At 41.8% G+C, this 27,208-nt stretch overlaps 1 protein-coding gene across 1 annotated transcript in view; it reads right to left on the minus strand.

Moving 5' to 3' along the window:
• LOC122805450 (angio associated migratory cell protein) overlaps positions 1 to 27,208 on the minus strand; it is a 925,733-nt gene that overhangs the window by 824,883 nt on the left and 73,642 nt on the right. The window contains exon 3 of the mRNA XM_044075608.1: positions 18,757 to 18,876. Coding sequence (XP_043931543.1) covers positions 18,757 to 18,876 — 120 coding nt within the window. The remainder of the gene's footprint in view (positions 1 to 18,756; positions 18,877 to 27,208) is intronic.

Genomic DNA, 27,208 nt, shown 5'->3' on the forward strand with positions numbered 1-27,208 from the left:
CCTGCTCCTGACTGTCCTTATTGGAAATCTGACTCCCGCACTGGCATATCCCCTTTCTAGATGACATGCAAATCCATCAACCACAAAAAATAAGAGAAGAAAAACCCCAACAGGGCACTTATCTGAAAATGGCTTTTCAACCAGCAAAAGAAAGAGCATTCAGACAGACTATCAGAGATAGCGCTTGGACTGGACTGGCAGCAAAAAAGTTCTAAGGAAGGTACATCTGTACTTCACCTTTACACCCTACACCATGCATGGGGAGTATACATGTGACATATGACATGTCATTACAACCTAAGACTTTGGCATACTGGCCGAATGTCAGGCTACCCTTGGCAGGGGATCCCTAATGTAAGGAATACAGCAACAGTGATATGGAAGGACATTAACTAATCCTAATCCTCTCTCCTCTAAGAAAAAAAAATCCCTCTTTGTGGCAACATCTATCCCAACCCTGACCCCTCAGTGTCATCCATTCCGCCATCCTATGCCCCTAACTCCTGCACAACACCCACACAACCTTTCCTTACTTCCACTGACATTTGGAGTATTCTAAACAAAGCTAAGACCTACAAGCATGGTTTCTTTGATACTTACCAGATATTACTGTCATTACTGAAACAGCTAAAACTCCATAAAAAAGATTGTGAATTTCTATCTCTGGCTACAATATAATTCAATATGACAGACTACACAAAAAAGGGGAAGCATTTCAATTGTATATAATGTCTAAGTTTCTCACCCTTCAAAACATACTAACCTTCCAAAATGCAGAACTTTGTATCTCTCTTCTTACTGTTAACAGACATAAGAAGCTTTGTATAGGTGCCCTCTACATACCACCATAACATTAGCTTAGCAAAGAAATTCTTTGCTGGATAATTAAAAATATTATTGTTCAAACCATTATCTCAGGCAAGAAACATCCAACACCTCAACTACTAGTCTTAACTTGTACTGGCTGAAACAGCTGATGCCTTCCCCTAAGATAATTCCCTTAGTGATCACCCTATATTCACCAACAGAAAAATCACCAACCAGCTAAAAAAACATCAATACAGAACTACACAAAATCTTTCTTTCACCCCGATACACTTTGATTACTAAAATCCATCAACTGGTTCCCACTCAAAACCCTACCCCTAGATGAAGCGGTCAACAAATGCAACAATACATTCATGAATACTTTAAATATCCTTGCCTCTACCAGAAATAAGAATAAAATAATACTCAACCCCCTGGCAGTCTCATTCTACAAGAACTCCCATGCAAAAATGGGAAAGCATGAAAACAATGGCACAAAGATAGCACTCCCATCTAAACAAGGATTTAAGAAACCTCACCAAGAAGCAAATTGACCTAGACAAAAAGAAATTACTCTGAACCACAAGATAATCATTAAAAAAAATAAACAAAAAATTCTGGAGCTTAGTTAAGAAAATTTAAATTGGCTCTTATTCCTCATCATACACTTATCCAGACTTATCCCCCTTCAGAAACAGCTACCAAATTTAGCACTTTCTTCATCGACATCATAGCCTCTCAACCTCCAGCTCTCCCCAACCATTTAATGTACCTCAAAACTAACGATCTTAAGAGCCAGGACTTTAATCTTTAACCCATCTCCAAATCATATGTTAAACAGCTACTAAAGAAAAACTCCATTCGCCTTCTGCTGATGATCTCCCTTCTGAGTACCTTAAGCTCACTGCAGACTCTAGGAGCATACCCAGTCTCAATTATCATTAACAGATCTATTAAAAGACGCTTGTGTCATTCTGCATTATTCCCCTCCATAAAGGGAATACATTCTCTGAAATACCTAACTTTAGGCCAACTGCCATCCTGGCCCCACTTCCTAACATCCTGGAAAAGTGTACTCATAAGCAACTCCCTTCAGTACCTCTTGCAAAATGATCTAATTCCTTCAGTACCTCTTGCAAAATGATCTCCTAACCCCAGCACAACATGGCTTTTAAGCAGACCACAGCATCACTACGGCTCTGCTGAACTTTTCCAACACTATTAATAAAGCTACAGACAAAAGGAAAGTTTCTCTGTTTTTCTACAGCTGTCAAAAGCCTCTGACATAGTGCCACATGAGAAACTTTTGTCTCAAGTCTTTTTGGGCCCTTTACTCTGCAATGGTTCTTTAACTTCCTAACTGAAAGATCTAAAACTGTTAAATGGCTCTCTCCTTCCTCTCCTAGTTAAAATGGATGTTCCTCAAAGCTGTATTCTTAGTGCACTTTTATTTAACATTTTCATCAATAACCTATATACCTCCTCTTAACAAGCTTGCCTTCTTCAGTATGGAGATTACCCAACTCTTATCTGCTCATCTAAAAGCCCACTACAACTACAATCCATGACATAAAATGTCTTCAACTCAGTCGAACTGTGGCTGTATCAAAACCAACTTTTACTTAATCCCAAAAAGACTAAACTATTTTTCCAAAGTCATATGCCAATGCTAAAAGTAACTTCTACATTACCTCTTTAAACAATATAGCCACTGAAATAGTTACCCATATCAAATTGCTTGAAGTCACCAGATGACAGCTTAAAAAGTTTAATATTCACATACAAAGCTGTATAAAATAATCAAAAGCAAGGTCTGCTGTACAGAGCAATAACGTCCTTATTTCTTCTAGTACACTCACCCTAGGTAATAATCTTTCACGTTCTCCTCTCTATGGCTCACCTATTTTGATTAACATCCACATCTCTCTTAAATCACGACTGGGGTAATATTATAATAAGATAGCTAAATTTGCAGCTAACCTGCCACAAAGCTCATCACTGCTCTGCATTATGTACTTTCACATCAACTAGCACATACGCAACTTCTTCTAACACATATTATATAATCCCTCTATCTGACCTTCTGTCTCCTCAGAACTTCATCACTATCTCCCAAATCGCCCTCTGCATGTTCAAGACAAAAACCTGCTTGAAACTTATAAACTGAAAGAGTATGGGGCAATGTTTATACTCACATTGCACATCCAAATATGGAACTCTATTCCAAATTCAATCAGACCTGTATCTAGTCTTCAGTCCTCTTACAAAGAATTTCTCACTACGCCCATGCACCTCACCTCCATGATCTATATCAAGTACTTCACATTCTTGCTAACCTAACCTCTCCTACTATCTAAATAGAAGTTATGTACTTCCCATAATTGGCATCTGTGTTGTCCATTTTCATTCTTCCTCATTGTTGGGTCTTTGGATCTGACCTTAGATCCAACTTGGCCACATTTACAAGACTTCAAAATTAGAGTCTCAAGCTCCTCCTTTCCCACAATGCATCATATCTTCCCAAACTCCTCAGATCAAATTTGCCGCCCTAGTAGGTAACATTACCAAGAACAGATTAAGAGTTTCTGGGATCTAAGCCATGAATTTATGGGTTCCAAATTCCTCTAGATAACTTCTCAAAGAAAACAAGGCTGGGGGATGGATGGGAGGGAAGATGGATGGGAGGGAAGTAATGAAGAGTGAGAATGGACAACACAGATGCAAAGTTATGGTATGTACATATATTCCATATCTGATGTTGTCTTTTTCATTCTTCCTCGCTATTGGGTCAGAGTCTCCAGCTACGCAAGTCCTGAGAAGACCTTAAGGAAGGATATGCTGGAGCACTGTCGAGCCAAAGGATGCCCTGTTTCTAGAGAGCATGTCCAATTTATAATGCAAGACAAATGTACGAGTCTTAGACCAAGTAGCTGCAGCACATATTTCATCAACAGAGGTTCTGGCAGAAAAAGCTGAAGTGGCCATGGATCTAGCTGTGTAGACTTTAGGTGAACAAGGCAATTCAACCCCTTTTTGGGAATAAATGGAAGAAATGCAATCCATTATCCATTTAGCCAGGGTAATCTTACATACTGCTTGGTCCAAACGTTTAAGAGAAAAGGACACAAAAAGTTGATCAGATTTTGTTTTTCTTTGTCCTGTGCAGATAGAAATGCAACGGTCTACGAACATCAAGAAGATGTAATATATATTTTTCTTTATTTGAATAATTTGAACAGAAAACCAGCAACTGAATGGACTAGTTAATGGTGGATTCTGTTGCTACTTTAAGCAAAAAGGATAGATTAGTGCTTAGGGAAATTATGGCTTTATGAAAAATGATGGAAGGAGGTTTGACTGACAAGACTTGCAATTCAGATACTCCTGGCTCACATGATGGCTGCCAAGAATATAGTCTTCCATGAAAAAAATTTCAAGTCACAAATATCTGCTGGCTTGAAAGGTTTTTAAGTGAGACCTTGAAGGACAATTGTAAGGTCTCAAGGGGGAGAAGGGTCTTTTATTGGAGACCTTAGCAGAAAAATATCCCTCAAAGGCTTTGTATAAACTTGGATGAGGAAAAGAGGAAGACCTCTTTCCTGAATGAAAATTAAAAATGGCAACCGGCTGTAACTTAATAGTAGAGAAACTGGTGCCTGTATGAAAAGGCGAACTCAGAAAAAGAATAGCTTACCCAGGAGCAGTAAATGGATCAATATTCTCCTCTGAAGCCCAAATAGTCAAGCTTCTCCACTTACTGTTATAGACCTTTTTTGTGGAAGCTTTCTGCGAGGCCAAGATTATGGCAAGAACTGGGGAAGCTAGCCTGGACTTTCTTATAAAATCACTGGAAGTTGAGGAACCATGCTGTTAGCTCAAGTGTGTGGAAATTGGGAGATGGGATCCAGTATGGGGAATACTTCAGGCAAGACCATAGGAAGGGGAGCCGCACCTAACAAGGGTTAGAAGGGGGCAATGAGGATCACTGAGCACTACAGCCTGGTGGCTTTCTGTAGAAATTTTGGGAACAAGGGGAGGTAAGCATGAAGGAGATCCAGGGGCCAATCATGAGCTACAGCATCTGTCAGTGACTCCCCTTTTGGGAGGATATGAGCAAAGTGCTTGCTGCATTTGTTGTTTAGGGGAGAAGCAAAGCGATCACAGCAAGAGTGACCCCAATGGCTGAAAACCTGCTTTGCTACTGCTTGATTGAGGGACCACTCGTGAGGTGTCAGAATGGACCTGCTGAGACCGTCTGCTAGCATGTTTGTTTCCCTGGGAATGTGAGTTGCAGTTGAAAGAGATCGCCCATTCCCAAACTCTTATGACCTTTCTACATAATAAGTAGGATCAGGTTCCTCCTTGTTTGTTGATATAAAAGACCACCGACATGCTGTCTGTATGAATTGCTATAGTCCCTAGAGGGAGAAGGTCCTGAAAGGCTTGCAGCATTAGAAGGACTGCTCTCATCTCTAGGACACTCCCTGATATGCAGCTTGGTCTCGTGCTGGGACCATGTGCTTTGGACCAGCTTTTCCTGATAATGCCCCCCACCCCAATCTATGTGGGGGGGGCGACAACCTGCCCAATGATAGGTCGTTAGATTACATTCACCACTGGAGATGCCTCCTGCAGTTCACAGTTACTTGGATAGGGGCATATAGGGGCTGGCATAGAATGGACCATTGAACAGCAAGGGTCCATTTTAGGACTCGATAAAGTATCTTGCTAAGGGTAAAAGAAAATTGCCAATGACACAGAACCCAGTGCCTTGAGGACTAACTGTGCTGGAGGAGATGGAAGATGCAATAAATCCCTGACTTGGTGTCTCAGAGAAGTTATGGTATGCAGATGCAGGGAAGCTACCCGAGTAGAAGTGTTCAGCTGCATTCCTATAAACTCTAGATTCTGCTCAATAATCAGGTTTGACTTTGTCAAGTTTATTGAAATGCCCAGGGAATTGAAGATGTGTATTAGATAATCCATGGCCTGAATCAGTTGATGCCTTGTTGATGCAGTAAAGAGCCAACTGTCTAAATATGGAAACACATGGAATCATTTCAGTCTCAGGTGAGCTGAGACAAATGCAATATATTTGGTAAACACCCTGGGGGCCGTGGTGAGACCAAATGGCAGCACTCTGAATTGGTAATGATTTGCCTCCAGATGAAAGTGCAAATGTCTCCTGGAGTGTTTGTTCATTATGATATGATAATACGTATACTGGAGGTCTACAGAGCACACCCAATTGTCCTTGAGTAGAAGCAGCAGAATGGACTGAATCATAACCAATCTGAACTTCAACTTGATACACAGGTTGAGGTTGCTCAGATCTAGTATTGGTCTTAGGTCCCCCGTTTTCTTTGGCACCAAAAAAAAGTAAGAATAAAAATTCCATATCCTAATTGTTCAGTTGGGACCTACTGGATGAATCTTTTCTCTAGAAGTTTTTGAACTTCTCAAAGAGCAAATTCCCCTCTGACTGGGAGGTACATAGGGGAACCTCCTGGGACTTGGAGGTGATGGGGAAGTGAATGCAATAACCTCTGCATATTATTTCTAGCACCCAGTTACTGTTTGTGATGTTTGTCCAGGCATCTAGGTGCAGGGATAGAAGTCTCCTGTCTCCATAGGTGGGCAGTCGGGCAGCACTAGGGATTATTGGTAAAAGGTTCCCTAAAGCCCTGATTTTGTGGACCCCCCCCCTGCCTCTGGGGTGGCGTCTACCAGTGAAACCTCCTCCTCTACCTCTGGAAGAGGTATCCCTGTACAAGTCCTGGAAAGGACCTTCAGATTTTCTGAACCAAAGCTTCTTCCAACCCCTTTGGTTTCTTGAAAAGTTCCTTTGGGGGTAGAAAACTTGATCCATATGGCAAACAAGGTCTTTCTCACTGCAGGCCAGCATTTTTTTACTGATGGTGCAAACCAGGAGGAATCAAGGGAGGCATTTGAAAGACATCTTGAAGGGTTCCACGAAATCACAAATCTGCATCCAGGCAGGTCTCCTGATGGCTATACTTATACCAGTAGCTCGTGAGGCACCTTCCACAGAGTGCACGATCATCCTCACTGAAGAATTTGCCAGGGAATATTAGAGCCGCCAAATGGGGGGGGGCTGTTTAAGGCTCTCCTCTGACAGTCTCTTTCAGACAGTTGGGTAGCTCCTTCACCAGATATTTCTGCAGCCATGTAAAACGTGTCAAGTAGTTTAACACTCTCAATGCAAGGAAGTCAAGGAGTACACGTGCTTTCCGTATCTGTCCAATGCCCGAGACTCCTTGTTTCGGGGGATGAAAAGAGGAGCTCTCTTCAGTGAGCTTTTTTTTGTGGCTGCTGACACCACAATGGCATCAACTGGGACACCAATACAAGGGATCAGACACAGGACTCAAGAACTTATCAGGATGCTTAAGACTGGCTCAATCATGCCAGGTTCCTTCCACGCCTGGCAGGAAACTAAATCAATGAGTTAATTTGCCAGGGGAGTCACCCATGATATAGGTCCTCCCTGAAAGCCTCCAGAAACACCAACTCCTCGGAAGGTGAATTTTGGGAGGATCAGCAACCTTTCTGCCTCAGGAGTTCAAGGATGTCTCCGAAGGAGATTTTATCCTGTATAGAACTGCGGGATCCTTCACTGAAATCATCGTTTTCAGTTAAGGATTTCAAAGGGGAGCCCAAGTGCCTCCTCTTGCACATTTTCTTCCAATGAACCTCCCATGTGGGATGGTCAGGGGAAGACTCAGAAGAATTGGGGACCTCCTGCAGGGTAGTAGTCTGAAGGCTTACCGGAGGAGGGGGAATGACCAATGGCAGGCTGGATGGACTCAAAGCTCAGATAAGAGGACGACTGGGTAGGACCTGGAGAATGAGGAGTTTTATCTCTTGGTCTAGCGAAACCCCTCTCTCCTACCCAGAAGGCTGACAGGCCAGGAGAAACTCCCCCTCTCCTCCCTCGAAGCCAAAGCCACTAGAAGAGAAAGAGGAGCCCACCCCAGAAATGAAGCCTCCTGACACAGCTGAGGCCAAGCTGTCAAAGTCTGTGGCTCCTAAGGGTATGGACATACCCAACCAGGTCATAAATCGAAGACACCCCCTGTGTAGTCGGCACCATCAGAATTCACTCCAGTCCGAGGGTATTGTAACAGTCAGTCCAGGAAACAGACTGAGTCAAAGAAAGACATACTCTGGGACCCTCAGATGACCCTCTCAGAGAAACCAGATCATGGAATTCTGAAAGAGTAGATCAGATCAGAAGGCAGCTTGTAGCATGGGTGTTGGAGCTCTCACACATCCAGAATGGGACAGAGATGGCAAAATAAAGTACAGTTTTGTACCTACCATAAATGTAGATGTCCGATAGGAATGCATCTGCAGTCCTTACAAATGGGTAGTCCTGTCGTCAGGCAGCCCTTGATCGGCGGATTCCAAAGTCTGGGTCTGGCTTGGCTGGTGTGCACTTCACCCGACGTCATAGCTGCAGTTTTTGGGGTATAAAGGCATCAGCCGACGCCATCTTCCTCAGTGTTTCTTGCCCCAGATGCCAGGTGCCCTCTTTGATGGCTAAATTTGGATAAATGCCAATGTTTCCAAATAGCAGAGAGCAAACACATAAAATAAGCATGTATGTACATATATACAAACAAATACACCATAATAGATCCCCCCCAAGCTAGCTGAAGGATGGCAAATACCCTAGGAGTACCACAGAGGGGAAGGTGGGTGGGTAATCCTGACTGCAGATGCATTCCTATCTGACATCTACATTTATGGTAGGTACAAAACTGTACTATGTCCTTCAAGGATGCATCTGCTGTCCTTACAAATGGGTAGAATACCATAGCTAAACTAGGGGAGGAGGAAAAAAGTAGAGATTATGGTGTAGTTAGGATCCCTTGCAAAACAGCAGTGGCAAAACCTGCTTGGGATCTAGAGTATAAAGGTAAATTGTAATGCTTGGCAAATGTATGCACGGAGGTCCAAGTAGCAGCCTCTATAATGTCCTTGGTAGCCACTCCTCGTAAGAAAGCTGTGGTAGTGGCTGTAGCCCTTGTGGAGTGAGGCCTGATGTTCTCTGGAGTTTTCTTTCCATGGTAGGAGTAACAAAATCTAATGCAATTTCCTATCCACTTGGAGATTGTCTGTTTTGAAATAGGTTTTCCTTCCTTTCCTGTTGCATATGCTACCAGAAGCTGGTCAGTTTTCTATTGGACTTGGTCCTGTCCAGGTAGTAGCGTAATTGCCTATGTACATCCAAGGTATGCAACAGTCTTTCTCCCCTGTTCTGTGGGTTGGGGAAGAATGTAGGTAGGTGGATAGCCTGATTTAAAGACACTCTGGATACCACCTTAGGCATAAATGTGGGATTTGTTCTCATGGACACTATCTTGATGGAAGATCAGGAAGGGTTGCACTGCCATTAATGCCTGTAGTTCAGAGACCCTTCTTGCTGAGGTGATTGCCAGTAGGAAAGCAGTCTTCCAGGATAAGTATTGTAATTCTGCTGTTGCTGCTGGTTCGAAAGGGGAAGTGTCAATTTTCTAACACAAAGTTCAAGTCCCATGCTGGCAATGGTGGTTTCCTGGGAGGTTTACATTTTAATTCCTCTCAGAAACTGTCTGAGCAGAGGATGAGAGAAGACAGGAGGATCCAAGCTGTATTCTGCTGAAATAGCTGATGCATGTATCTTGATGGAAGAGTAGGACAGGCCTGCATGGAAGAGCTCTGCCAAGTACTCCAGGATGTTGGCTATGTTTACTAGCGCCACATCTTCTCCTTTTGCAGTACTCCAAATGAGATATCTTTTCCATTTTGCTGCATAATTCTTTCTTGTTGAAGGTCTACGAGCCTCAAGGATTATGTCTTTAACCCTTTGGGATAATCTGGGTTAATTGTCCTTATATAATGTTCCAGGCAGTTAGCTGCAGAGTTTTCAGGTTTGGATGCAGGATGTTGTAGTTGTTCTGTGTTAACAGCAATGGGATCAGGGGCAGTGTCCATATTTGTTCCCGAGACATGCTCCTCAGCAATGGGTACCAATGTTGTCTTGGCCAGTCTGGAGCTATCAGAATGATCCTTGGACGTTCCTCTTTGATCTTCAAAAGCACCTTGTGCATCAAAGGAAGTGGTGGGAATGCATAAGCTGTCAGGTTTTTCCAACTGAAAGATAGGGAGTCCACCTTCCAAGCAAGTGGGTGGTACGTCCTTGTGCAGAATTTCTTTAGCTGGCGATTGAGTGGGGATGCAAATAAGTCTATTTGTGGTAATCCCCATTCTCTTGTGATGGCTTTGAAGATGTCCGGATGCAGCATCCATTCGTGGGCATCTGTGGTAGTTCTGCTCAAAATGTCTGCCAGAATGTTTTCTTTTCTCGGTACAAAAATTGCTTGTAACTGAATGTTGTAGCTCAGAGCCACATCCCATAGGTCCAGTGCCAGCCGGCATAGAGGATATGAATGTGTGCCTCCCTGTTTGTTGATGTACCACATAACTGTGGTGTTGTCTGTCCTTATCATCAACTGACCTTCTTGGAGAAATGGTCTGAATGACTGGATTGCCAATTTTACTGCCAGCATTTCCTTTAGATTTATGTGCAGGCGCAGCTGGTCTTGAGTCCATAAGCCTTGTATGCACCTGTCCAACATGTGTGCCCCCCAACCGAGGTCTGAGGCATCTGTCATGATGGTTTGGCTTGGTTGACTTTTGCAGAAGGGCAATCCTTTGTTTGATTGACAGGCCTGAGCCCACCATAGGAACTCTTGTTTCAGGCATGGGATTATTGGAATTTTGGTTTCTAGGCTGTGCTTGTGTTGGGACCACAAATTCTTTAGGTACCACTGTAGCTTTCTCATATGCAGTCTGGCATGAGGGACCAGAATTATGCAGGATGCCATGAAGCCTAGGGCTTGCAGTACTTTTCTTGCAGTTAGATGGTTCTGCTTTGTTAATGCCAAGAAGTAGAGAGGTAGTTGCTCTTGCTTTTCTGCAGTTAGGAATGCCATTTGTTCTGATGTGTCCAGCTCTGCACCCAGAAAAGTTATTCTTTGGGATGGAGTCAGCCTTGACTTTTTTATATTGACTGTATATCCCAGGGCTTGCAGAAGGTAAATGACTCTTTGTAAGTCTTCTGTTAGTTTGCTTTTGTTGTCCGCTTGAATCAGGCAGTCGTCCAGGTAGGGATAAATTTGGATCCCCTGAAGTCTGCAATGAGCAATTACTGATGCCAGGCATTTCGTGAATACTCTGGGCGCAGTAGATAAGCCAAAGGGCAATGCTGAGAATTGATAATGCTCTGATCCTGCAAGAAATCTGAGGTATCTTCTGCAAATTGGTCGTATGGGGACGTGCAGGTATGCCTCCTTGAGATCTAGAGTTACCAGCCAAGACTCCTTGCCCAGCATGGGAAGAAGCTGCTGTAGGGTCAGCATTTTGAATTTTGGAACAATGAGGAATGTGTTTAAAGCGGACAGGTCGAGAATAGGCCTCCATTTGTTCTCTTCTCTTTTCTTGGTACCAGGAAGAGTCTGGAGTAAAATCCCTTTCCTTGCTCCATAGATGGTACCTTTCCCACAGCTCTCATTCTTAATAATTGAGATATTTGCTTTAGAGCTTCTGCCCTTTGAGTAGGTGGTAGGTTTGGCATTCCTCTCTTTCCTGGTAGAGTATGGAAATGGAACCTGTAACCTTGGTCTATAGTTTGCAAAATCCATCTTTCCCTTGTGATGCAATGCCAGTTCTTTGAAAATAAGGTTAGCTTTCCGCCTAAGGGTGCTTCCAGTTGTTCCCTGGTAGGCAGTGCCACATCCAAGTCACTGTGATTGTGTTGTTGTAGTGGTGGTGGCTGCGTCCGTGCCTCGCTGGTTGTTACCTTGCCACTGGCGTCCCCTGTAGGCACCTCTGGATTGGTTTCTGCCTCTTGAACGCCTATTCCTGCCTCTCTGTGTCTTAAAGGAGTCTGGAAAGGACCAATTTTTGGAGGGCCAGTTCCTGCTAAACCTTGGAGGTTGAACCTGTAAGAAATCTTTCACTGTTTGTACAGATTTAGCCTTCTCTTCCATCTTCTTTAGTACCTGCTGTGCAGGAACCAAATAAATTGACCCTGTCCATGGGTGCATCCAAAAGCTTAGATTTGACATGGTCTGGTAATGCCTGCTCTTTCAACCATGCATGTCTCCGGATAACTGTGCCAGTCATGGCTGATCTAAAGGAAGCCTCCAGTGCATCATAGCCACATTTTAAAGAATGGTTACTAACCTGCTGTATGTTATGTACCATTTCCTGAACATATTTTTATCTAGAGATTCTTGAGAGGACAGCTTTTTAGTTAACTGGTCAAGCATAAACTCTTGATATTGAATCATATGGAATTGGCAGTTCAAAGCTCTAGCTGACAAAGTAGCAGAAGTGTAAACTTTTTACCCCATCTCTCTAAGGATCTGGATTCCCTTTCAGAGGGAGGGTTTCTAGAATGTAGTTGCTACAGCTTTAGGACCCTGGGAGATAGTCTCTGGATCTGCAAAGGAGCCTTGTATAAATGGTGATGAGTGTCCGGGACCCTGTAGAACCTATCGGGCTTAGCAGGGGCGGAGGTAATGAATCAGGAGCAGTGCAAGCATCATTAAATGCATCATCTACAACAGAAAGAACTGGAGGTATAGCTAAAGGCCTATGCTGTGGCAAATGTAGAAAAGTTCTAAGCCTTTTTCTGGAGTCTGAGAAATCTTGGCCCTGCCACTGAAATTGTTCCCTCATAGCATGCAAGGTTTCCCCAAAGGAAAATTCCTCAGGTGGAGAGACTGAAGGAATGGACTCTTCAGCATCAGAGTCTTCGTAAGGGGAATAAGGAGCCTCAGGAGGGTCTGTATGTTCTGAGTCATCAGAGGAGTCATCTGTGGATACTGGTTCAGGGGGCTCTGCTCTAGGCCTCTTTTCTGGAGGTGGATGAGAGGCCCTGTCTGGATGAGGCTGGGAGCCACGAATTAAAGAAATGAGATCCTCAGCCAAAGAAAGCATATGGGAACTAGTGCTGGGCCTGTGAGAGGGGGGTTTAACAGGCACCGTTTTTGAAGCTTTAGCTGCTTTAGCCCTGGCAAAGGCCTTAATAGACATGGCTGCAGGAGGCCTAGCAGCTCCACGTGCAGGGGTTGAAATATCCAAGGGAATAGTGTCTGATAACTCCTGAGAAACCGCAACAGAAGGTTGGATTTCACAAGCCGATTCCACCAGGCTAGAAGAGGCCTCGGTAGAAGGCATGTTTTCGGCTGGGGGAAGAACCGTTTGCTCGGTTTCAGCGAAACCGAGACACTCGTGGTTGGCTTAATCACGGTTTCGGCGAAACGCGGACCGAGTGTCGGTCCTTTCCTGCGTTTTTGGTAATTTGTGAAGTCGGAGGGTCCGGCGGCATGATATAAGCAAATTCAGAGCGAAAAACTGTTCTGCAAATTCTGACCGACGTCTAAACGTCCGTCGGTTAAAAGAAGCACAGGCTAGACAAGCTGCTACGTCGTGGTCTGGGCCTAAACAAGGTAAGCAGTAAGAGTGGAAATCTTTATGAGGTATTTGTTTCCCACAAGTTAAACAGTTATTCACTTTTTCTGACATCGGCTGAGGCAAGAAAGAGTCCCCAATGGGGTACTTAGCTTTTTAGAAGTCTTCGAAGTGGTATTCGGTATGAAATCTCTGGTTCTGACCGACCGGCACTTGCGAACAGCTTCTGCTTCGGGCGCCACGCGGCAAGAAAGACTGGGGAAGATGGCGTCGGCTGATGCCTTTATACCCGAAAAACTGCAGCTATGACGTCGGGTGAAGTGCGACACCAGCCGAAGCCAGACCCAGACTTTGGAATCCGGCCGACCGAAGGGCTGCCTGACGACAGGACTACCCATTTGTAAGGACTGCAGATGCATCCTTGAAGGACATCCATCTGGATCTGAGCTTTGAGAAAACTTGTCATCCTGCCAATCTCTGATTGAGAAAAGCTCCAAGAAGACCTAGAGGATACTGATGAGTGTCTAGACTTAGCTGGTAATGTGTTACCAGAGAAGTCAGAGCTGGAGAAGTTGGCTTGCTCTAAATGGGTGTACGGCTCAGAAACCCCAGATCCGAAGACTTAGGATCAGGGGGAGGCACGACTGAGGAAGAGCTCTGGATCAGGATAACGTCTGCCAGACACAATATTGCACTGGGATCCGAAGTGTTAGGCTCTGAGGACAATAGGATCCGAGCGAAAGACTACTCTGCCAGTCTAGCAACTGTCGGATCCGAAGACGCTCTCGAATCAGAGGATGATTTGGTCTGCATCGGATCCAAGGAAGTCAAATCCAACACCTTATGTCTTCTCATCTTGAGAACATGAAGCTCCCAGGGAAGGTGAGAGGGTTCACTTCTTGAGCTCTTTAGAGACCGAAGGCTTGAAGGGGGGTTTGAGCCCCAGAGGAAGGTAACAGAGCTCTCAAAATTAACTGGTTTCTTCTATCAGAAAAGGCACGAGGATTGAATGCTGCGCAAATATCACACTCATCATTCAAGTGCCCCAGCCCAGGACAGTACACACACACCTCAAAAAAGTACATGCCAGAGAACAGGAGGCCCAGGACAGAGCAGTGTGGGACACTGCTGAAGATATAATTTTTTTATAATACATACTCCCATCACCTTAACAATATGTACGACTCCCTCTTATCTGGTCTCACTGGGACAGGAGCCTAGGCTGGATAAACAAATGGCTGGTTAATCAGAAAAAGCATACAAAATAGCATTTATACGTTATAAATCAGCTAGAATAACAGGACTGTATCTAAAACTCAAATGTCTGCCATTATTTAGCCCAGAGGAGGCAGAAGTGATCTTCTTGTGTTGTCTTTTGCTAGCACTATGGCAGAAATTTGACAGCTGGTTAAAGACAGGCCGAATTATGAGGGAGTCTACTGTACATACGAGTTAATATTGATTTGGAAAGAGTCTGTCAATCTCAGCATGGGAGGAAGTGTCAAAGGTTTTGGCAGCATCCAGCTAGACAATATGTACTGCAAGTCCTTTATCTATGAACTCTACAATGCTTTCCAAGAGCTAAACCAGGTGAACCAGACATGACTTGTCTTTCACAATGCTAAATGGTGTGCGTTCAGAGCCAGGGATAGGAAGCCATGTATTATCACCATTTGTTACTTCAGCTTTTGATATGTTACATAGTCTTGCAAATAATATTAGTGAGAACATCAGGCTTGTACTTTCCAGGGCCAGTAGAGAGATGGCTCTCATGATGCCCTTGCTTAAAAGCAATTATCCACATCTCAGATGTGACCAGAGTAGAAATTCAGGTTGGAGTGTTGATAGAGGAGTCTTATTAGGTGAGAAAGTACAGTTGTGCAGGTAAACTTACCATAACACCAGACGTTCGAATGACTGCTGCTGCAGTAGCCTATATGGGGTATATCCTGCCAAAGATATAAGAGTCCGTTTCTAAAGCTTCAGAGAACATTCCGTGTATCCAAACAGTTCTAGGGTTGCCACCTTTTCAAATGGCCAAAGTGGGATATTTTTGGTACAAGCGTCACAGTTTGCAGGGCAAAACACACCCACAGCCAGTACAAAGGACAGAACTTCACTTTTTTGCCTAAAAAGAAGCTTATTCTTGTAGCATTTTAGTTGCTTATTCTGTTTCGTATAATGTTTAGGTGTTTCAAATACATAACTGTTTTGTCCAATTATTACATAAAATATAGGAAATAATTTTGTCCTAAAATCTCAGGACATTTGCCAGTTTTTTCAATTTTTTTGCAAGACACAACTGCCCAAAGAGGGACTGTCCCTCGCAAAGTGGGACAGGTGGTAACCCTAAACAGTTCAGCTTGAGCTGAGCTAACTAAAAATACAGGTCTGGATCATGTCAACAGAAAGAGAAGGGGGGGGGCTAAGCCCTAAGAGGGCAATGCTAGGAACACCAAAAAATAAAAGTATTCACAAAAAAAGGAGGGAGGGAGGGAGTGAATACTGCAGCAGAAATCACTCAAAACGTCTACTGTTGTTAAAGTTTACTTTCACAGCTGAATTATGTTCATCATATTGATTACTGCTGCAGTTCCCTTAGCTATATGGTTAGATTACCCTAGCATACTACATTTGAGAGGTGGCAGGGGAAGGTTTAGGAGCCCCTGAAAAATGGTCCTTGCAAAGCCTGGTCTACACCTACAGAAAGAATCAAACTTGTAATGCCTTGTAAATGTTACGTACAGAGGGCTAAGTAACTGCTTCTAGAAAACTTCTATAATCCAACCCTTTCCAAAAAGTCATAGATGAAGACAAGGCCCTAGTACAGTGGGCCTGGACCCTACCTGAAATAGTTTTGTTGTGGTGAGTACAACGAAAAAGTAATAGCCTCATATGACCATTTGGAAATAGAATGTTATGACACAGGTTGTCCTTTCAGGTTGTCCCTTCTTACCCTCACAAGAAATTAACAACTGATCTGAAGACATGAAACATTTAGATCTGTCAGGACAGTGCCAGAATTGTCTGAGATATCCAAGGTATGGCGTATACTTTCATTCATTTTTAGGTTCAGGAATGAAAATGAGATGGATAGTTTGGCTTAAAGTAAACAAAGATACCACTTTACACATACAAGAAGTATTAGTTCTTAAAGAAACCCTGTCTATGTGCAAAATAAGATGGGGCTGATTCACCACAAGAGCTTGGAACTTTGACACTCTTCGAGCAGAGGTCAGAGCAATCAGTGAAACAGTCTTCCATGTTAATACCCTCAAGTCAGCCAGATTAGTTGGTTCAAAGGAGCAAGTGTTAGCTGTGAAGCTATATCACTAGCTACCACGGTTAGTCTGCAAAGGGGCATGACCTGGTTCTCCCTTGCTTGTTAATGTACCCCATGATTGTGGTATGGTCTGCAACAACCTAAAGAGGTCCATGGGACCAAAGATGACTAAAAAGTTGAGTGCCTGGATCAGGTCAAACATTTCTTTTATATTAATGTGCTTGCATCAGTCTTTGGTATCCCACATACCTTGCACATTTATCCCACCTGAACCTGCTCCCGAGGCAAAGTCTGAGGCACTGGTAGTGAATGACTGCTTTGCAGCAGGAAGGGAGAAGGGGAGATCTGAGTTTAGGGAAATTTGTAGTCTCCATCACGAGATTTCACTTCAGACAAACTCCAGCACTGGGATTTGAAAAGACAAAGGATGCTGGTGCTGGGACCAGAGAGACTTCAGACAACATTGCATCTTCCATCTGGAGTCATGCCAAGGGGGTATCTGAGAATCATGGGAATCATGGATGGCATGAGACTCAAAGTCCTGAGGTATTCCCCAACAGTGACGTTAGGAATAGATCTAGACCTATTTTTTCGTATGGAAGAAAAGTTCTTTGAACCAAGGTATCCAACAACCCAGGAACACAATCCTGTGTGAAGGAGTCAAAAAGACTTTTGAATGTTGTCTTTGAATCCCAGCTTCTGTAAGAGACCTCTCACCCAAGTGAGAGATTCCGGACACTTTGAAAAAGACCCTGCAAAGATAAGAAAATCATCTAAACATGAAAAATATGTAGATACCCTGTAACCTGCAACAAGCTAAAACTGGAGCCAAACACTTTGGACTATCTACTTCACCAAGAGCATTCACAAACGATAAAGCAGAGAACTGACAATGTGAACCAGACATACAAAACCTTAAAACGTCTGAAGTCTAAATGAATGTGGATGTTAAAGAGATGACAGAAGGATGATAAGAATTTTTTACATGTTACCAAGAAACTTGAAGAAAGAGAGGTAACAGGTTAAGTGACAGCATTTTGAATTTGAGCACAATCCCAAACAGGTATAGAACAGAAAGATCAGAAGTGGTCTCCAAGCATCATCTTTCTTCAGTACTAAAAGTATCCATGAATAAAAACCTTTCTGAACCTGGGAAAGAGGGACTTTATACATTCTTTGTATATAGTACAGTAGTAGGAGTATGGTATAGTAGGAGTATGTAGGTTAACTATCAGGAAAACTGCAGGCAGTGACACACATCCTCCAAAGCTGACAGAGCTGGAGGAATGGGTGAGGTTCTGAAAATTCCATCTAACAGAATCATAGAAGGACAACGATCTCTCTGACTGCAAGTGCTACTATTACACTATAATCAGATGACTCAAGGGCCTGTTCCCTGCCCCAGGATTAGCTCAGTCACTAGGGTACTCTGACAAAATGACCACAGGAGGGCAGTGTCTACTTCTAGGGATGCTGCTCCACTGTGGCTGCCAGGGGTCCACTTTCTCTGGACCCACTGTGATCCATTAAAACGGCAGACATGTAAAAGCTTGAAACCTCACTAGCTGAGGGCAAGTCATGATATAAAGGGCTGAAGGTTTTCTCAAAAGGAGTTGTTACCAAGAAACTGTAATCTGTCTGTCCTCTTACCTGACCTTCTGACATGCCCTGGCAAAAGGACTACAGTCACATGCACAAACAGACCACAAATCTTCAAGATGAAATACCTTCAAATACCTCAATTGTCTAGGTAATAAGATAGGCAAGGACAGCTTCCCCTCCTACATCAGTTAAGGAGCTGGGTTGAAATGCTGAAATACATGGCAATCCTGACTCATACAATCAGACAATAAACACAATGTCAGTCCAAGTTTTGGCTTGTTACCGGACATCCACAAGAAAAAAAAATACACATTCTGAAGCCTCTGATGTTATAAAATCAGGACAGGAAGGTAAACTGTGCAAGCATCACAAAAGAGATTGCAGGTTGAGAGACTAGGCATGCTCTTCTAGAACAGCCCGTCACTTCACAACATGTGTGCCAGCATAAGAATAATGCGCCCCTGAATACAGCAGGTGCAGAGAAAAAATGCCAAGCAGGAAAGGAAGATCGACTGAATACGCCTGTAAACCCACATACAAAAGTCTCCTTATATTACAGCCCAGTTTACCACACTTACCAGTAATTTCAAATTGAAGCTCCCCGTCGCTTACCCTCCACACAAATGCTTTGTCATCTTCACCCCCAGTTACTGCCAGGGTATTATTCTTTGGGTCTAGGCTCACACAGAATACCAGTCCTAAAAACAAAAACAGGACAGATGTTAAAATTACAAATGAAAAAGTTATCAAATTCAGGAACTACTAGTAAACAACAAAATTAACTTTAAGTCCTTCACCAAACTATGAATTCTTAAAATCTTACGTGGCAGCAACTACTTATTTATTTACATTTGTTAACTGGGTAGTGTCCGACTGGGCTGTTTTCAGCAGAGAACCAGGGAGAAAAGCTCCAGTACAATGAATACTAGAAGCAGCTATTAGTTATGTACATAAATAAAGAATGCCTTTTAACAAGGTCACATGAACAGGACAAATAATGGAATGAATAATAACAATATGTATAGTTAGTGTGCAAAAAACATACAAAGACTGTTCAGACAATGTCAATATGTTAGCTGGATTGTTAGATTGAGGTGGTGTAAGTTAATAAAACTTCAAACCTTTATACAACTCTTTATACTACACTACTAAAAGATATCAAGAATTAACACAGCACAAAAATATACACAATTAAAAAAAAATGTACAAATAATTTAAACTTGTACAAGTCGAAACTTAAGCAAACAACAGCTTACTAAAGCTGACAGTAAAACACTACCTGCACCTTAAAAAAATGCAGAAAAAAATTAAAACAGAATAAATGCAATACTGATCTGCATGAAACATTTTGTACTAAATGATTAGGGAACTCAGGGGGATTCAATAAAGCTTATATGCTAATTTTTACCATATGCGTGTCATTGCGTGATGCGCACTGGCACAAAAAGTTTTAGATTCAGTAGCAGCATATAATGGCTCGCACAAATACTGAAACTTTTGTGGCATGCAAATTACAGCACAAGTAGCTGAATTTTATGCGAATGAAGCAAATTAACAAGGTGGAGTGATTCAACAACTTCTAAAGTAACTGTGTAGACTCCGTGTTTGTGCTGGCCATGTATTCCAAAACGTTCCGAATACAGCCACGGAAAGAAGTCTACGTGGAAACAAGTGCAAGTAAAAGATGTTCCATTTGTACAGAACTGTCCTTAAACATGTACCACCACACATATTCTAACCTAATTACACAGGGTGGATGCTAGAAAAAAATCAGTGTAACAATCAATGTCATTTTAAGTGCCATGACACAAATGCAGCTCCGCTCCCCACCCCCAAATGAACATACATATGTAATGCAGGCTGCTAAAATGCGTAGACCTCCATGAAATAGAGTATTATACTGTAATGTATGCATATGCAGGATGTAGCTGCTGGATTACAGTATTCTTCTGTTACAGCACTGGGCTCCCGCACAAGTTTCCCTGTCAACATGGTTACTAACCTTTCAGATTCTGGGCTGTCTCTTCCTGTAGGCACTTCCACAGTGTTCGTAGTGAATGCATGGCAACAATGAAGGCTGACATCAGGGGGGTGTTGTACTTGCAGAGGTGAACATGTAGGGCTGTGAAGGGTGAAAGTGCATGTAAACAGTGCACAATTCCTAGGTTCTGTGTCATCCTCATTTGTTTATTAAAAAATGTGTGGCCTCTGTCCTGCTTACCTTTTTTCTTCTGCCATTGTTTGTGCAATGTGGTGCTTAGTTCAACCACAAGAAACAGAAGAATGAATGGAAAGTTTCTCTGTGTTATTACCTATTCCTGTGGTAGCGCATGTATGTGTTAGGGCTGGAATATAGATGGTCCTGGGTTAGACTACAAAATGTGCAACCTTTCCTTCACTTTTTATGGTCCAGGTTTGCAAGATATCCCCGAGAATGGAGGAAATATCAATTTTGCCTATTCTTACTTATTTATGGGAAGGTGCATGGAGGTCTGCATAGCACACTAACGAGCAACTAACAGGTGTGTTTAACAGATGCAGTTTACAGCATAAGCAGGCTAACTGTATGTTACTCAACCAATCCAACACAGTGTACATATTCAACAATGTTTAAAGTATCCATGTAGCCTACATCCTGTTTTTTTTTTTTATCCTTCAATACCACTGGAGTAGAAATGAGGAAATTTTAACGGACAATGCTAGGGACTGCTGCAGCTATTCTACATCTGTATGTGCTAGTGGCTGAAGGCAATGCTGCTAGTGCTACTGACAAATCTAGACAGAGAAGGAGAACAGTGTTAAGGCCCAGGGTAACTTTCCAGGTGCTACATGAGTTGGAGATTGTAGAGCACTACAGGGTGGACAAGGACACATTACAAGAACTATGTAAGCTCTGCTGCCCTCAACTCAGAGCTACAGCCAACCGAGGGGAACCAATCCCAGGGGAAACTAAGGTATTTCTAGCCCTCAGAATATTAGCTAGCCAGTGAGCACATATTTTTCACCTTTACTTCTGAAGAGAGGGCCAGCACTATGAAACTGTATTACTGTGTATTGCACTACCCAGAAGTACTGGGTGCCATAGATTGCATTCATGTACACATCCAGGCACCACCTGATGAGAGGGTAGAATCTACATTAACCCAAAGGGATAATACTCCAACTGCCAAGTTCTGTGTAATGCCCATGGAATTATCTTGAACATGTGTACTAGTACCCCTGGCACTTATGACTCCCATATCTGACACACATCACAGCTGCACAAGATGTTTGCTAGGGGGGACATCTCACAGGACCATTCGCTGGGGAATGCTGGCTATGCCCTGGAATTATGGCTGATACCGCATACAGTCACTGAAGATTGCCATAATGACACAGCATGTTTTTGGGTTCTGAAGTCACTGTTCTGGTGCCTAGACATATCCTGTAGAGCTCTATGGTACAATCCATGCACATGTACACAAACATTCATAGTATGTGCTATGCTCCACAAACTGATCCTGTGAAAACAGCTGCAGCAGGATCAGCAAAGGGAAGGGACACACATCCCCCCCACCAATGCCTAGGGCACCACAGCCAGAGGAGAAATCCCCAAATGCTGTCCCTGTAGGCAGATGTAGGCATGCTCAGTACACCCTTGCTTTGGCTAAGAGACAACACATAGCACATTCACTGACCACCTACGGACCCGATACCCTTCTCCTACTCACATACATATAGTAAAATGGATGCAAGGTAACGCACACAACCTTTACCTCCCCATGTACTGGCTGTGTATTGCTTCCATCAGACAGCATCAGCCCTGAACTAAAGGTGTGTCAACTGCTGCATTTGCAATGCAAGTCCTGAACCTAGAGAGTATTCTTTAGCATTATGGCATATTCTTGTATTTCCTAACTTGGTACAGTAAAGTAAGTAAACAGTAGTGGATTTGTACATACTTATTTTACTGATATATTTGCCCATTAATAATTAGTAGGACTCAGGTATTAAAGATTCACACAGTCACACCTCTGAAGAATTCTGATGGTCCTTGCATGGCCTCAGTTTAGCACCATACCTTTGTACTGGTAACTCATTAAAGACAGAAGTTATATCAAGGACAGAAGCAGGTTAAAAATAAAAAAGATGGGAGACCCAGGATTAAACAGTGTCCAATCTTACTAGGCGCATTGGTGCCAGGACTTGATAAAATGACAGTGAACATTCCTCAAGACACAGAAACATTCCTACAATGGGGCTAGGCCAGCACAACTGATTTCAAAAAGTAACAATAGCGTAGCGGAATGACACCCAAACAAATAAAACCAAGAAATATTCACTAGTTTCATCAAAACAAGGCACGACACACCAACTTGTATTTTAGTGCTTTTGTTCTATTTAATTTTAAAACCAGAATTTCATCAGAAATGCATTAATATTTTTGACATTTCTTCACACCACCTACAAGTGTTTTACCAGTAACAGACATTCATCAACCAATATATACATCGTGAAAATTTACACCATGTAAGTATGAAGAAAGGTGTGATCAAAGGACAGCTTATTTATTCGAGCAAGTTGACAATTGATAATATTTACACATTTACACCAAGGAAAAGACTAAGTTGAAGAATCATTTCAACGACCGTACTTACGATCCTGACTGGTTGACCGTTAAGACAATGAAGTCTCACTGCTTAGAAATGGTAAGGCTAGGCCAAGCCTTTCTTCGAGATCTTCTGTAGACTGACTGGCTATTGAATGTGAGTGTGCGTCTGTTACTAAATGACTTAAGTTTTAGGTTGGCCTTTCCTATTCCCATATCTAAATTACATGATTATTGAAAATTGGAACGTTATTGTGGGTAATTCTGACTTGGCCAAAGTAATAGGAAGCAAAGTTTTTTTTTTTTTCATACAAAAAAATCTTTTAACCTTAAATCTTCGTTTGAACGACAGGTTAATGGCTCGAGTAATCTGACACCTGGCACTTTTTGGTGCAGAGATTGCAAGCAATGTAGTTAAGTGTCCCACTCATCATTTATTCACCTTAAGAAATAAACATTTGGGCAGACAGAATTGCAAATCAAAGTTTGTGATGTACACTGCTATTTGCGAAACTTGGAAGTTATTAATTAACACTGGTAAAACAACTGGATGCCTTGAAAGGGGAATATACAAGCATACACTTGCTATTTGCAAGGAGGACACTAATAACTCATTGGCAAATCATGCTCTACTTTGTAGTGATTTTTGAAAGTTTACATTTTTTGTACTAGACAGTATAACCAGCAAAACTTTTGGTGGGGATGTCAGACTGCTTGAATGTCGTGAGTCAACTTGGCAAGTACGTTTAAGGGCAGATTGTGCTCCGGGATTTGAATTAATATACTAATATCAAATTTTTTTTATATTTGCAAAAGTTTAATGAAGTCTACATTGAGTTTTAGTTTGTAAAATTTTGATTCGTTATAATAATATTTATGTTACTGTTAAAGAGAATTTTACTATATGGCCAGGACGAACTGTTTAAACAAAACGTTTTAACAAATTAGATTTGGGGGTGTGCATTTTCCAAGAATGATTTGATTAATTGCTGTCACCTGATGTGATGGTGTTCTTTTCAAACAGTTGTTTTTTTTTTCACTTGTATTTCTGATGATGTTCTGGTTTTAAAATTAAACAGAATGAAACTGCTTAAATACAAGTTGGTGTGTGGTGCCTTGCTTTAGTGAAACTAGTGGATATTTCTTGGTTTATCGATTTCAAAAAGTATTACATCTAGGTCAAAGGATGTTACTGTCCCTCTGTACACTGCATTAATTATACGTAGTATGATGCTCTTTTTTTGGCATGTACCCAACAATCATACATCTTGAAAGGACCAAAGGATACTGATGAAAAACATGACTGGTAAACTACCTTAACTACTGGCTAAAATATCTAACTACCAAGAAAAGATTCCAGCCAAATGTATCTCTTATAACTTCACAAGACAAACATCTACAAAGAAATAAACATTAAGTATGAAATACATTTATTGCCCAACAGTTGTCATAACTGTGAAAAACTGCTCCTGCCAATTAAGCAGAATGACACCTTGCCTCCTTCAAGACCAGCCTTAACAAATGGATGGGTACTTGCAAGTTAATTTGTGACCTGATAGGTTTTCCCTCCTAGAACTGAGGGATACACCTTGAACTTCATATACGGCAAGGAGACATGGTTTTCAGACTTGCTTGCCTTTTACTTCCTATGATTCTAAAGAGATACAGGCCATTTGTTATTTAAATGTGGGATGTTTAGCAGTTTTTGAAACTTATTAGCCAATAAAACAGGGATAGCTCAGGTAGAGAATATTACTGAAAATACTTTACTGCATTGATGATATGTGGGGCTATTAAAGGAGGAGAGCAGAGGGACAGATGATGTAGTTGTGCCATAAGCATTGGTGTTATAGTAAGAAAGCTAGGGAGAAAGTACTGATTAATGATAAAAAAAACGAGGATACGATTAATGAAGTCTGGAAGTGCATTACAGGAAAGAGGTAGGCGAAAGAATGAAGAAACGTTACTTTTTTATAGTTTTCTTTTTAATTTACTGATTGATGGGAGGGAGCTGATGAGATACTGGATAACTATGTATATACTTACAGACGTAAGGGGCTTTTACTGTATGATGTTGAATGATTTTGAGTGTAATATTATGTTTTATTAAAACACCCCTACTCTTTCCTAATATGTTCAGTCTGACAAGTGACTACCTTCAACAGATACATCTGTAAGCAGTGGTAACATATATACTACCTACACCAGTAATCCACTCATTTTTATTCAAAGCCTTCTTTAATTTATTTGAAAGTCAGGAGGAGTAGGAGCTGCAAATAACAGAAGCAGACTGAAATATATCCCCACTGCCATTACTTCTTTCATTTTGCTATAATATAGCTGAAGTGAATGCAATAGCTGTCCATTTTTTGTGCATGGGTAGTCTGTGTGAAAGCAAAAACTAGTTACATGATTACTGTTAAATAAATCAATGGTATTACTTTCTTGGGGGCAGTGTACCAAAGGTGTACAAAGCAGTATACGTACGTGTGTGTGTGTGTGTGTGTGTGTGTGTGTGTGTGTGTGTGTGTGTGTGTGTGTGTGTGTGTGTGTGTGTGTGTGTGTCGGTCTCGATCTGGACATGCGCATCTGCATATGTGTTGAGGAAGAAGCTGCGAGAAGAGCACAGTTACATGAAAATCTTTAAATGACTACAGATATGGCTCGGAAGCAATATACAATTATGAGAGTAGCAAGCTGAAGTACATTACAATGGTCATAAAGACCAATCACTCAAACTGTACAAGAAAGTGGCTTTCTTTCTTGAGAGTATAAGGTGTATGTGAAAGTAAACAGCAACTACATGATCACAGTTAAAAAAGTCACAAATATGACTAGCTGGGGAAGGCTGTGTATATGTGACTGAAAGCAACAAGCCTGAATAGATTACAAATACATTTTCTCTCTGACCGGTATTTCTTTTACTTTCATCACCATCAATCAAATATTGAAAGATTATACAGAAGGTGGCTTTCTGTGGGAATGGGGAAGACAGGTCATGTCTGAAAGCAAACTGCAACTGAACTGTCACTGATAAATGATCAATGCTATAGCATGTTGGGGACAAGTGTGTATTTATCTGAAAGAAACAAAGCTGAAACCGATTACTGTGATCACTAGGTTTTTCACTTACTTCACAATCAAACTTCAGACATGTACACAAAGTGGCTTTTTGGATGGCAGCCTGTGTGAAAGCAAAAGTCAATTATATGACCACTGTTACATGATCACTGATATGAGTCACTGGGTGGCTCAGTATACATGTCTGACAACTGTTAAATCAGATGTGGACACAGTAGATGCCTACCTCTGTGGGAAGGCAGCCTGTGTGTGAAAGCAGAAGGTAGTTTCATGATATTCAAGTCAATGATACAGCTTGTTAGACGGCAGTTTCTGAGTGCAAAAAGCTTATGTTAATGTGTTCACTGTTCAGGCCCTAAGGTTACAGAGGACACTGTTTCCCTAAAAGATTAATCATATGCCCAGTTACCCCTCCATTTACCTAAATTTCATTTAAAAACATTCAAAAGATGAGGTCTTGCTTATTGCAATTTTTTGTGTAATATACAATCCTCCTAATCCCATTCTATAGCACCCTATCTTATATGCAAAATCTGAATGTTTATTAGTTAGTTATGTTATCATTAAAATCTAGATTTATGATGGCTTGTCATTTAAAGCTATATACTCCAAACTTACCTTACCTCTAAGGTTGGTAACAAATAAAAAAACAAAACAGCCTTTACTTGTCATCATAGAATAAATCTGACAAAGATTTAATTTTAGTAAACATTTTCTGTACTGATTCCAACTTATTCAACTGATTACAAGTACCATTATACTCCAAAATGGTTTGATGAATATTTGATATAAATGGGCCAGATAAGATTCCCTCTTACTCTTAAGGTAACATTTCAAGTTGCCCATTGGCTTTTTTCTAAATAAGGTGATTTGGTGAAGTAAGTGAAACACCTAAATAATTACAGGCATCAGCCTTAGGTAACTGCATAACTTGAATTAAATAAATACTCTCTTAGAATAGGTTTTCCAAAAAAATATGGTATTACATTTATTTATGCTAAACTGTATTCCATAGATTCCAGCCCGGTTGTTTCTTCCAATGAAAAACATTAACACTGCTAAAAAAAATGTTGTCAGTTATTGTGAAACCTGATCCTTAAATCAGCATATTTATTATACCTGTGATGCCCCACCACTGGCCAGTAATCAAGGAGCCGCAATCCTCACCACTAGGCACCTGTGGGGGGCATACAATGGGAGGATGACAAGGTACACGCACATTATTTCCAGATGCAGTTCTCTGCATCAAGTGTAATTTCTCTTAAGAGCAGAGACCACTGTCAGTCTAGGGCTGGTTTCTCCCTCTTTTCTCCAGATTCCCAATAAGACTCCCCACTGGCAGAGCTATAGAGTTGAGATCT

The sequence above is a fragment of the Protopterus annectens genome, chromosome 6.part1 (assembly GCF_019279795.1).
Source record: "Protopterus annectens isolate FY-2018-M chromosome 6.part1, PAN1.0, whole genome shotgun sequence".
NCBI lineage: Eukaryota > Metazoa > Chordata > Ceratodontiformes > Protopteridae > Protopterus > Protopterus annectens.